The sequence below is a fragment of the Girardinichthys multiradiatus genome, chromosome 21 (genome assembly GCF_021462225.1).
Source record: "Girardinichthys multiradiatus isolate DD_20200921_A chromosome 21, DD_fGirMul_XY1, whole genome shotgun sequence".
NCBI classification, from domain to species: domain Eukaryota; kingdom Metazoa; phylum Chordata; class Actinopteri; order Cyprinodontiformes; family Goodeidae; genus Girardinichthys; species Girardinichthys multiradiatus.
In genome coordinates this window covers 24,827,885-24,840,956 of record NC_061813.1, presented here as the reverse complement: position 1 = coordinate 24,840,956, position 13,072 = coordinate 24,827,885, and the positions used below count along the sequence as shown (strand labels likewise).

Below are 13,072 nucleotides of genomic sequence, written 5' to 3'. Positions count from 1 at the left end.
TATTAAATGTGTGATAATAGAGTGAAAGGAAGGTTTATATCAGTAGAAGTAATCATTTACACATTATCTTTCTTGGCTGGCTATTTCTGTTAAAACCCAATTAAATATATTTTCAACTCTTGTAATGGTTAATAATATAATAAATAGTTTATTTCAACAGCTTTCCCAAGTCAGAAGGAACAAAGTTAAACGTTTTTTGGAAGGGGGTATATGTCTGTTTCATAAATATTTCGAACACAGCCATGTTGGATAGTAAACTTTACTAGAGACAAGTCACATTTGTAATGAATAACACATGCACTAAATCTTTCTAATGTTACTTTTAATGTCCTTTGAAAGCATGGAGGTGGAGGTGGAAGTGTTATGGTTTGGGAGTGAATTCTACCGTGTGGAGGGTGCCTTTAAGACCAATAATCTTTTGTTTATTGGGTAAACGGGGTCCATTTTTGTGGTTTACCTGCAAAAAAAAAAAGTATATTAATTCCAGAGGTAAATAAAAACAATTTTAGGAATCAATATTAGAATTAATATGAGTATTTGAGTATATGAGTATTTGTAGGGTGTCCTAAATTTATCACATGATTGTACCTTTGAATGACAACTTCTATCCAGGCTGCAGACTCTTCAGCTCATTTCTTATTTATAGATTCAGAAAAAAATGGAGCTGACTCATAAGACGGTCCTGAGAGTAAGCAAACTATATGCCGCCTACGATGACCAAATCTGTGTTGTCAAATTGCCAGATTTTCTACATATATTTGCTGTTGGACTCTGATAAACGTTACAGAAGGCTGCAAGCGGGAGTTGCTATTGAACATATCCACTGCATAAAAAAACTGTCATACTTTATATAATAATGTGACACATATTTTACAGTTGTAGAATAGTACAATTTGATGTGTGCAGGGTTGTATTACATTACTTAAATAAAAGTGATTAACATGAAGTTGTTTCCCTCAGCTTCACTCAATTCAGTGAATAAAGAATTGAGTTTATTGAGATAAACACATTTATCCTGTCCCATTGTTCTAAAATAATATGCTTTGGTTCTAAAAAATGAAGTAAAAAAGGTAGACTCAGTTCTTAATTTTATCGCATCTAAAATCATCCAGGTTTTGACTTGAGAGTTGTGACAGACTCAACATGCTTAGAAATAATTTCCATTTATGAGTGCATTCACCCCATCACTCACTCTTTACCAGCGTTAAAAGTAAACAAATAAATCTGAGCTCTCAGTAGTTTAATAATATTTGTATTGTTATCATTACATGGTTATTCATATTCATATTGTGTAGAATGTGAATAAAATTCAGGTTAAGGTTTCTGTTAAGTGGTTTCAATGTCTAACATCTCTTTAAATCCATTTGCATTAATTCCAATTCTAATCATTATTATTATTATTATTATTATTATTATTATTAACAGTTCTAATGACAGTCGTTTAACTATAATAAGGGAGTGCAACCGGTGACTGTGCAGTGGCCTAAAATAACATGAACTTGAGTTCTGTTATATTTGCAAAGGCAATGTGAAAGCCTGCTTTACATTTTTTCCCTAAAATATGGTATAAACAGACCAATCGTCTAATATCTACATGATGTAAAGAAGCAGAGCACTATCAGAGAAGTAACCAAGAGGCTTGAGGTCACTCTGGAGGGGCTGCAGAGACCCACAGCTCAGGTGGGGGAATCTGTCAACATGAGAACTATCAGGAAACCCCATAAAGAAATACACTGTTTTTGTGAAGGGTGTTAAAATATCAGAAAATGGTTCAATTGTTTTTCTTTGCCATTTTTTCATGTTTTTTAAATATTATAAATATTACAGGAATATCACACTAACTGTCCATGTCTGTTCCTCGGGATTTGACCATTAATATATTCTATTTTAGGACGGAGATCCTATAAACCGCCCCTTGTTGTTTTTCATTAATGGTTTCTGATGAGAAAATGAAATTAGCGAAACATGTATTAAACCACAAGAAAATTAAAAAGTCAACTCCTGTTGGAAAACTTAGTATTTGCCGGTTTGGTACTTGTTATCAAAGGTTTGTATTTCAGCTGAACTTCGGGTCCAAACATGTATCGGTGGAGGCAACTCGCTCCATGCTGCCTCACCGCGGCCGCTCTCGGACGTTACGTGACGTCGTTTCCTCTCTCCAACATGGCGCAGGAGGCAGGTCGTTAACGGCAATCTGAGGGATTTACCCCAACCTTCTGTATTTATTTATGTGTGTCTGTTAAGGGATCCCGCGGCTGACATTTGCGAAGGGAATACATCTCTATTCGAGGCGGCTGCAGGCCTCCAGCTTCACTCTTCCTCCCTCACCGTCTCCTTGGGACCAGGCACACCTCGCTCCAGATTCCGGTGCGACATGTATGAGGGCAAAAAGACGAAAAACATGTTCCTCACACGAGCTTTGGAAAAAATCCTGGCCGACAAGGAGGTGAAGAAGGCTCATCACTCACAGCTGCGCAAAGCCTGCGAGGTGGCACTGGGTAAGTTCTGGTGCATTAGCATCTCTATGATCCTGACCTGGACCCCATTGATTTAGACACGTCATGCAGCCTTTCTCTTATTATTTATCCTGGAACAATGTCGCAGTGTTCCTCCAGCAGCGGCGGGTTTTTCTCTACGTTACAAGCCCGCTGCTCCCAGAGAGGTGGGGTGGGCTATCGTGTTGGATCATTGGGGGGGGGGGGGATGAGTGTTATTTTCTGACGTGGCGTGGACTCCGTGGAAATTATTCCGTACGAAACACGGAAATGCTGCGGCAGGACGGGTGGGTGTTTGCAACACTGTGCTGCGAGGGGAGAACAGGCCAAACATCGTTGAGTAGCAAACTTGATAAAGACTGTAACAACTCTAAACACTGACGTAATTTACACAAACCGAGATGAATTATATTTAGGTCTCTAAAGATGAGATGTTCCCGTCTCCTCCTGGAACACAGCGAGCAGCTGCCTTTGTCCTACACGGCACCTATTATTCATTTACCAGTTTAATCACTGATTACCCAGGGCTCTCCCCAGTCTCTGATGTGTTGCTACGTGATGTTTAATTAGCAACAAACGTGAAGCTCTGTTGACAGCAGCACCATTTTTATACCAGGACCGTGTCAAGTCTCGGAAATTATATGTGCATTTCCGGTTATTTTCACGATAAAGATAATCAAAAAAACATCCAATGCTAACTAAAGTGCTAAAACAAACTAGCATACGTCATTTACAACACTTGAGACATAAAAGACAATGTATGTCTACAAATAAAGCGTTGTTTTTAAAATATAAAGGACACTCGCCATCTTACCCGTAATGCCCGCTTTTATTTTGAAGTAATCGCCTTTTACATCCGTTTTTATACCAACTGCGTTTGCTAGCTTAATAAAGCCATGTTAGCATGTGTGTCTAAAAGACTATTTGCTAAGTCTTGTGGATTTTTTGCGATGGATAGATTTATTTCAAATGATTTTGCTAAGCTAAAATCTAATGATTCTCATTGATACTGATTGGGGGATGTTGTTTTAGAGCTGTTCTAGTAATATGCCCCATAATGGTGTCTAGTGACTAGCAAAAAAAACTTCACTGTATTTTATTGGAATACAATGTGATAGAATAAACACAGAGTTAAGTATATTGTTAAGTGAAGGGAAAAGGATACTTAGTTTAAAAGAAAATAAAAAAATCTGAAAACTGTGCATTGTAATTACATTCAACCCCTTTTACCCTGATATGCTTAAATAAAATCCAGTGCAACCAATTGCTTTTGGAAGTCCACTTAATTAGCTGAGTTTGCCAGTGTAATTTAATATCAGTGTAAATACAGCTGTTTTGTGAAGACCTCGGTGCCTTTTTTTAGAGAACATTAGTGAATATACAGCATAAAAACTAACACTGCGCATCACCCTAAACACAACATCCACATTGTGAAACATAGGGGTGGCAGCATGATGCTGTGGCGATGCTTTTCATCGACAGCAAAAGGGAAACATTACACGGTAATATCAGAAGACAGTAAGTTCGAGACTAGAGATTCAGATGGATGTTCATCTTCCAGCAGGACACCAACCCTAAACCTACAGCCAGGGCTACAATGGAATGGTTTCTAAAGCATATTAATATGTTAGAATGGCATAGTCAAAGTCAAGACCTAAATATATAAAGAATCTGTTCCAAACTGCAGTTCATGTGTGAATCAGATGGGCTACATACAAAAGCATGCCATTCTCTCTAGGATTTTTAGATGCAAAAGATGTTGAAAACCATGAATTATTTTTCTTCCACTTCATAATTACCCACTTCTGTGTTTTAATCTGTCACTTAAAATCCCAATAAAATACATTGATATTTGTGGTGTCAGAAATGTCCCAAGGTGTATGATTTACCCAAATAAAAGTACATATCTTAATATTTTAACATCTCTGTTCATATTTTAAATTTGCAAGCAGAAGAGAAAGCCCTGAAGGTTAACATGGTAAACCAGAGACATACACTTCCTTTTGCCTCCAAAGACTTTGCAGATGTTTGACAAAATTCTACATGAATTGGGGAAAGCCCCTGTAAAAAGACACTTTCAAACCATATAAATTAAGATGCACCTTTCATCTTAGGTGGAATAACATATTCTAGATATCGCTCAACACCTAAACCTCAGATTAAGTTTTGTTTAATCTGCTCTGTTGCTTGGAAGTGGCCTGGGCTTCCTTTTTTTTGTTTCAGCACTGGTAGTAACATGACACCATCAGAGAAACAAAGAGCCCATGTTATGAAGCAACCAAACATCCTACCTGTCCTGACAGTGCTGCTATTATTCTCATGCCCAGTGGTGCACAGATTTGAAATGGCCTGGAAGTTAAATGCGCCTCTTATGTTAGTTAATACTTGTCTGTTTTGGTGCACAGAACCACCCACACACAAATACATTCATCACAACTCCTCACCGTCCATGCAGCTACAGAAAGAGTCCTTAAGTTTTGTTTGTGTTTAACTTGTGCTAAAAGTAGACGATTTGCATGGTGCTGCTCTTTTGATTTGTGACCTGCCAGTCTTTTTCGAGTATAAACATCTTACTTGACATCATTATGCGATTTTATTTGCTTGCTGCTTGAAGAAAGCATTTAGCTAAGGCAGGGATTTATTGCAGTTACCAGCAGCAGCAGACTTCTCATATCAAAAGCGTAAAAAAGTGGGGGGAAAACATGTTAGATGGAGCTCGGACACTCAGATTGTGCAAAATGAGAACCTCTGCACTGAGCTTAGAGACGGCATAGTAATAGTGCACATCAAAAACAACTGGGTGACCCAGTATACTGAACGACTTGCATAATCCCCTCCTGCTCCAGAGACATCTCAAAGAGAGCGTCTTTATCAGTCTCATCCTTGCAGTGTAAAAGTCTTCCAGTTGGAAATTGCCTCAGTGTGAAAACTAGCTTTTGTGTGATAGTTCTTACTCACAAAACAAAGGGGTGATCTGAGAAGCTTTACCTTTTGCTAGACAGTCTAGCACCCACACCGACCTTTCTCCATGATTATCAAAATGTCACTCTGCAGTTTCACAAGAAGTATATTATCCTAATATCTCACAGTCTCCGAGCTGCAGCAGTAGTGGGAGTCCTTTTATCTTTGAATCAGTCAGCTGGTTCCTCAGCGAGGAGCAGTCTGATAGGAAAGAACAGAAATGGGCTAAGACTGACAGTCCACTCCAAATATCAAAGGCCCTCTGGCTGTATTTGTTCATCACTTCTTTTTTTTTTTTTTAAAGTGGGTTCAGGCTTTTTGTTCAACTGTCGTCACACAAACATACATACATATGTTTATAGACATGGATGATCCCACTGTTTTTAGACTCAAGCTATAATGGAGAGGGCGGTTTGGATTTATTAATCAGATTTGCATTAGGGTTGGGCATCTTTTGAATTTAAATGATTCTAATTCCGATTTCTCGTTTTTGATTCCAGTTCCTAACAATACTCAGTTCGGATTCTTTTAAGAGGCAGGGTCAAAAAGTTTGCAAGGTTTACTCTTTGTTTTGTTGCACTGACCTCTTTCCCTTGAACGCTATAGTGAACGGACTAGCACTTCGCAGCCAACTGCCTGGCTGACGTTAGCAATTTCTGGTTGTCTGTGAAAAAAATGCACGAGGCTAATGTTTGCTGCACATTTGCATTTGAGTTGACCCACCATTTTAGGTGGAGTATAACTTATCTGTCTCAGCGTTGGTATAAGATGTCTTTTATTGTTTTACTTACCTGATTCTGACTGCAGCGAGGTGCTATGTTGGCTGTCGGAGCCACAGGAAGAGGCAGCGGATGAAGATTGACATAGTGCATCAAAGACGAGACACTCTGCTAAATGTACATCTATGAGCAGGTGTTTAATCATGTTGGTCGTGCACCCTCCTTTGCTCAAAGATTATTTTGGTCAAAGCTCTGATTTTGTAAAGCTCTGACGTGCCGATACAGATTTGAGCTGATTACTGTTCCCTATAGAAATCAGAATCGGTACATTGGACTACGGAAACATCTAAAAGTTGAAGCAGACCAGCACTAAAGGACTGGAGTCTGAGACTTCTACTCAAAGGCCCGGTTTGCCCTTTTCATTGCTGAAACGGTTGGAAGAAATGGTAGCAAAGTTTTGGCAGAAAAGCCAGAGCGAAGCATTTAGTCAGGAGGGCGCTTTTGGTGGATTCTGCCTGGCCGAGTATGTGCAGCTCTCTTCTTTGGCTCCTGTTTTCCAGGTTAATTACTTTATTGGATAGTTTGGTGCTAGTTTCTCGAGTCGCTGGCTGGCGTACTTCACGCCATGGCCAGTCCTAAGAGCAGACATTAGCCATGCTCTTCCACTGCAAAACATTCCCGATGAAGCTGTAGATCAAGTTGGTTGGGGATATTCAGGTATCAGCATCACTTGTCTACTCCATCCTAGGACCTACCAGGACCTACCAGAAGCTACTACTTTACGTTTTTAGGTTGATCAGAGTGTCTAGAAACCTTTAATCAGATTTCCATATGTTTCTGTTTTTTCTTGGGGTATAAATATGAAACAACACTGAGGCTACTTCCTCCAGCAAGCTTTTGGTTTTCACTTTTATTTACAAAGCTAACAGAAACTCCTATTTAGGAGAGGTCTGCTACTCCTGATTTAAATTGAAGGGTCATTACCAGGCTTCTGGTGGACTTGATGACCTGCTTAGAAGGTAATTAAAATGGATGTGTTGGAGCAGAGAGACGTCTAAAAAAAATAAGAGCAGTGAGACCTGAGAACCAAGATTGACCAACACTGATTCCAAGGAATCAGCAGTCTTAAAATAAAGTATTAGAAACAAGGATTGTTTAACCAGTGAGTGGCTCTGTTAGTTTCTGTCTTATCTTTAGTTTTTACTCACTCTTCCTAATCATTTCATCAGCAGCTTTACCTGATTTCCTCTCTGAAGTGTTATCCTACAGATCATCATGCATTTCCTGTAGTTTGGATTTCGTAACTGTTTAGCGTTTGGAAATAAATCCACTATTAATAACCAATATCTGGTATAATTATGTAGACGTTTACTCTTTAACATTCAGTCTCAATTCATGTTGATACTCTGTTGCTCGATAAACGCCTTACATAGTAACATCCTTCAGATCTTTTGGGATTATTACTCGACTTTATTCAAAGTGAAACATTTTTCTTCTTTCCCTTTAAAGCATAAATGTATGTGTACCAGAAAACAGTCTCCAGATAAAATCAGATTGGTTGACACAATGAAAGCGACAGTCCTCTGTTGCTACCTGCTCATCTAGGAGGAATAAATGCTGCATGTTAGTGTCTCGATGCAATCTGCTGGTTTTCCTTGAATAGAAAAACCTTTTAACCAATTTGAATTATGAACTGAACTTGACTGCATTCTTTCTTAATGAGGATCAGTTGGCTTGGGATCTGTCAGTATCATTGGATTTAATAGCCTTTTTTACTGTTTTTTGCAAAGTGCCTTGAGATGACGTTTGTGGTGAATTGACGCTATATAAATAAACTGATTTGAATTGAATTTCCTTAATAAACACAAGAGCCCTGTTCGTGCAGCAGCGTAGAAAAGGATCGTGGACAGAGGGTTTGAACATTCCAGTGACGACCCTCTGCAGGGGCCCTCTCGTCTGCCACATCGCAACCGAGCATAGTGACTGCACACAGTAGGAAGGCAGAACGTTTTTAAATCTGCTGATGTAGGTTTTAAGGAAAAAATCAGAAACACCTATAGCCGGTATCAGGAAGTCAAAGCTTTGCAAAACCAAATGTCAAAAGTTGCAAACCAAACTCTGATCAATGCCCCTTTAAACATAAAGGGACTTTAGAAAAGATAAAAACAATAAAGGAAAAGACTGATTTACAGTATTTGAATACACATTCAAAAAGACTTGGCTATGCTTTACATATTCTTCATCAGTAATAAGTTATTATATGTTTAAAACACATGAAATGCTTATATTTTGCTGTGCTGCAAGATCTTCGTTAGAAAAAAAGCTCACTTCACATTTTTGTGAAGGTTTGCGTTGCACCACTGCATTTCTGTTCTGTTGGGGAATATTTCCCCATCCATGGTCAAAAGAACCTTGAATTAGAGCTGTGAATAAATAAAAAAAACAGCAAGAGCTTGCAAGTTGTGCTTTTGCACAAAACACAAGGCCACTGTCTGCCCCCCTCATGCTTGTAGCTGGCAGGGAGGCCAGTACAACAAATGCACCTCTGATCATTAAGAATGGTGATGGCAGGATCCTAGCTTCTCTATGGCCAGCATCTGTTCACCCACGATAAGCACCAAGTTATAAATGATCCTGTCATTAATTGAGGTTTTGACCGTGACTTTCCAAAGACCAGACACAACCTTCCTAAAAGGGGAAACGCTGGGATAAAAGGCTGCTGTTGGGGACAGGCCTTGGACGTTTGAGCACGGACAGAAAAAATTGTTCGCCGATCTTTGTGACATCTTCACTTAAATGCACATCTTATTCCTGAATGAAATTGAGTCATTTGTGTGCTGCAGCGCTCCTGGTAGTAGCTCATAGGCATCGTTTGGAACAAAGGTGTAAAAAAGGAAAGAGATGGCCGCATTTAGTGACGTTTTGATGTTTCTTTTATTTGTCAGAGCGCTTTAAAATTCAAGCACCAAAGATGTTTTCCAGGAGTGGTTTCATAGCTTAAGTATGTTCTAAGGGCTGGTTTGAGCAGTTCATATTATTTAATGATAATGAGAAATTAACAAAGGTGAGTTTTTACCCTAAAATTATATCTATATTTTTTTAGAGACGTACCGATCAGGCTTTCTCTGGGCAATACCGATTTCTGGTTTTCTTTGAGGTCTGACATGGCGATTCAGACCAATTATTATTTAAATTGTTTTTCTAAGGACATCTACACATGAGAGAAAAATGTACTGCATGTAGTCAAAGGAAGGAATCATGGGAAAATTGCCACATTTCGATCTCTGGCAATTGATTCGGACGTCTCTCATTTTTACACAACCTGAGCTACATTTAAATGTATTTGTTGGTCTCCTCTCACTCTTTGCCTTACAGTGATTTATCTATCCGTCATTAATAATACATAATTTCTCTCCACTGACGCAGCTTCCATTGTGACAATGGTGATCAGTTACTTATATTGCCAGCAGATTAGATGAAGAGAAATCCCTTTCACTGGCTTCAGTTTTCTGTGCCAGTTTGGTAGTGCTTGTAGTTTATCTAAATATTTTGTACTGATCAATAATTTGTGTTTATCTCAGGACGTTTGATTTGAAGTAAATGATTTGTCACAAATAGAATCAAAGATGTGTAGTGGAGGGTTGAGATGTGGAAGAAAGGCCTATGAGAAAGGAGCCGATGATACATGTAAGCAATTGAGGGTTTAAAATGTACTTAAATTGAAACAGAGTTTTGGGAGAAAGTCAGAATTTATTCCACCTGCTCTGGGTGGCACTTGCTTTCCACTTCTCTGTTCTCATGTGTCTTTATGATAATGTAGCTTAAGTCATTTTCTACCGCTTATTTAATAGTTGGTTGCAGGGAAGCTGGTGCCTATCTCCAGCAGTCTATGAGCGGGTGGCGTGGTATATCCTGGACAAGTCACCAGTCCATTGCGGGGCAACACAGACAAACAAGATCAGGTATACAACTTAATACTGTTACCCTGTCCACAATCCATGCCCCTGTGGCATGTAGTTGATGCCTTTGGCCAGTTGTGGTTGCTAATTTCCACCCCTGATCAGTACAGTTATCGAATTGGACGGGTATTAAAATATGGAGTACCCAAGCTACAAATCCTATAAAACACAATAATTTATAAAATATTTACTCGATTTGTGAAAGCAAAGGTGGGTATTCTTAGTTTTCCGAAAACTGTTGCAAAATGTTGTCCCAATTTTTGTGTGTCGTCTGGTCTTGTGAGCTGGATGTATGGTATTAAAATGCACAAAACCATTTTTTCTCACTGTTTGACATCACATCAGGCTAAAATTTTCCTTTTTAAGCGTAGTTAGGATAACCAAAATAATTTATATTTGCTAAATGGCAAAATAATGAGAAAGTCAGAAGTTTACATAAAGTATAGTGAAATTCCAGATTATGATGTCATGGTTTTGCAAGCTTCTGACTGGGTATTTTACAACTAAAGCAAAAGACCTTGTAAAGATGCTGACTGAAGCTGATAAAGTGTCAACTGTAAAACAAGTCCTGTACCAACTTTGAGCTGAAAGGCCACTCAGAGAGGAAGTAGCCGTTGCATCAGAAGCATCATAAAAAGCTACATTACAGTTTGCAAATCCATACAGGGAGAAAGACCTTAGTTTTGGGATACATGTCCTGTACTCTGATGAAACTGAACAGAAGTGTTTGTCCATAATGACCATCATTACATTTGGAGGGAAAGAGGGATACGTTTGCAGCCCCTTAAACACCATCCTAGCTGTGAATTATGGGCAAGGCAGCATCATGTTGTGTCAGTGCTTTGCTGCAGGAAGGACTGGTGCATATCACAAAACAGCAAATATCCCTATGGGTCCTATCATAAAGAGGCTGATATGGACACTAGAAAAGGACTTCATGTAGACATCCTGAAGAAACATAAAGACATCAGCTAAGAAGGTAAAGCTTGCAGATAAATGGGTCTTCCAAATGGACAGTGACCCTTAGCATACTGCCTAAGTAGTTACAAAGTGGCTGAAGGATAACAAAGTCAATGCTTCTGAGCAGTCATCACAAAGCCCTGATCTCAAACTGATAGAAACTTTGTGGGCAGAGCTGAAAAGGGGTGTGAGCAAGGTAGCATACAAACCTGACCCAGTAACACCAGTTCTGTCAGGAGGAATGGGCCAGACTTCAAGCAAACTATTGTGAGAAGCTTGTGGAAAGAATTTGTTCTATTATTCTGGTTTTTAGCAGATAGAATTGACATAAAACAGGTAAACTTTAATCAGATTTATTTTCAGGTAGGAAAAAGTGGTTTTGTGTCTTTATAAAGTTTATGTAAATATCTGGTTTCACCTGCATGGTTGAGTAGTCAGAGATAGTCCAAATGATGGGAGTGTTTGGTTGAAGTTCTACTCAACTATGGCTGTCCTCTGAAGGCTGTTGGATTAGCAAAGGTTAGTTTGGCTGAATAAGCTGAGGAGAGTTTATTTAACATCAGCCACATTGTTTTTATCTTCCGTTGACTGGGTATTTGTCTCCAGCTGTTGCAGCAACGTAATAACTCCCTTTCACAGAACGGAAAGGGTCGGTCATAACATTTGACCAGAAAGTGCTAAATCATTTGACCAGAGTGGAATCATTAAACTGAATTGATTTCAGTAACAAAACCAACAGCTGATTAATCAAGGCCATGTGGAGGCGAAGTGCTTTGGGACTTTTTGGCCTGAAAATAAGAGCCTTGATTCAGCCAAGGGACTGAGACTAGTGATTAGACAAGGGCTTATGCAAGCGAGAGTGGGGGTGGTGGATTGGTGGGACATGCACACGCAAAGATTCACATACACACATACAAATCACACACCCATGCACGCACACATACACAGGTACACACGCGATTAGTCAGCCCGGACAACCTTTTGACATCACTTTCTTCTTCCACACCAAATTTAATTAGAGTTGTGCAACCTTTCCTTTCACACCGGACAATGGAAATGTCTCGGGTCGGATTTTAATCAAGCTCTTTTTAATTACAGCTGTTGGATATTTATATGTTTGTTAGAGAGTGGAGGGACACACACACACACACACATACACGTCTAACTAACCAACAGTATGGACCTCCATTGTAATGCATGGAACTGTCTATGCTCATTGTCACCTAACGAGTTTTTGTTTACCTTAAAGACTCTCTTTGTTTAGGGTCAACCCTAACCCCCTGGTTTGCATTTAGACCTACAGAAAAGAAGGTCACCACTTTTATGGCAGTAAACGACAGGTATACACTGTTTGTTGCTACATAATGACACATTCGCCCTCTTAGATAGTATGGAGCAACAGCCCAGTCCAACATAATTAATTGTTCCTATAGCATATTTGTTATTATGTTTTGTTATTATTAATGTGTTATTAGTTACAGAAAAAAAAAGGTTTTTATCAAGTTTTACTAGACCTTTGAAATAGCTTAGCCCCAAATTTTCAAAACATATCATTGACCAGTTCTGACAATCACACGATTTTAATCAATTGTACAATGTACTTGATTCTTTAATCTATATTTATATTTATAGGTATGCATTTTATTTGTTAATTTGCATTACAGAAATGTCCACTGTTGGCTGGTACAGAATGACACGCGACCCCTCTTTGATAGCATGGAGCAACAGTCACACTCCAACATTAATCATTATTCCTTAAGCATTATTTGTTTTTGTTTTTTGTAATTGAAATATTAAGCCCCAGCTTTAGTGGATGTCTTAACCATTCACACACACTGAAATTCATCTTCAGAAAAGCGAATTGAAGAGTCTCTGTGTGGTCTTAGAATATCTGTGCACATTGTTGTCGTTAAACATTCTCAATGCCCATTGAAAGCATTAAAATTTAGTCGATACCATTTACAGCCAATATAATTGA

The 13,072-nt window shown here is 38.9% G+C and overlaps 1 protein-coding gene and 1 long non-coding RNA gene across 4 annotated transcripts in view; one reads left to right on the top strand and one right to left on the bottom strand.

Moving 5' to 3' along the window:
- Positions 1-243: 243 nt before the first annotated feature.
- LOC124857952 lies at positions 244-5,899 on the bottom strand. Its single transcript, XR_007035722.1, has 3 exons — positions 5,807-5,899; positions 5,484-5,657; positions 244-457 (listed from the first exon to the last, which is right to left on the bottom strand). It is a non-coding gene; the product is annotated as an uncharacterized LOC124857952 (long non-coding RNA).
- The window catches only part of arfgef1 (ADP-ribosylation factor guanine nucleotide-exchange factor 1 (brefeldin A-inhibited)), an 84,291-nt gene continuing 71,661 nt past the window's right edge, over positions 443-13,072 (top strand). For all 3 annotated transcript variants that reach the window (XM_047349559.1, XM_047349558.1, XM_047349557.1), the window contains exon 1: positions 443-2,498. In XM_047349559.1, coding sequence (XP_047205515.1) covers positions 2,375-2,498 — 124 coding nt within the window. In that variant the 5' untranslated portion in view covers positions 443-2,374. The remainder of the gene's footprint in view (positions 2,499-13,072) is intronic.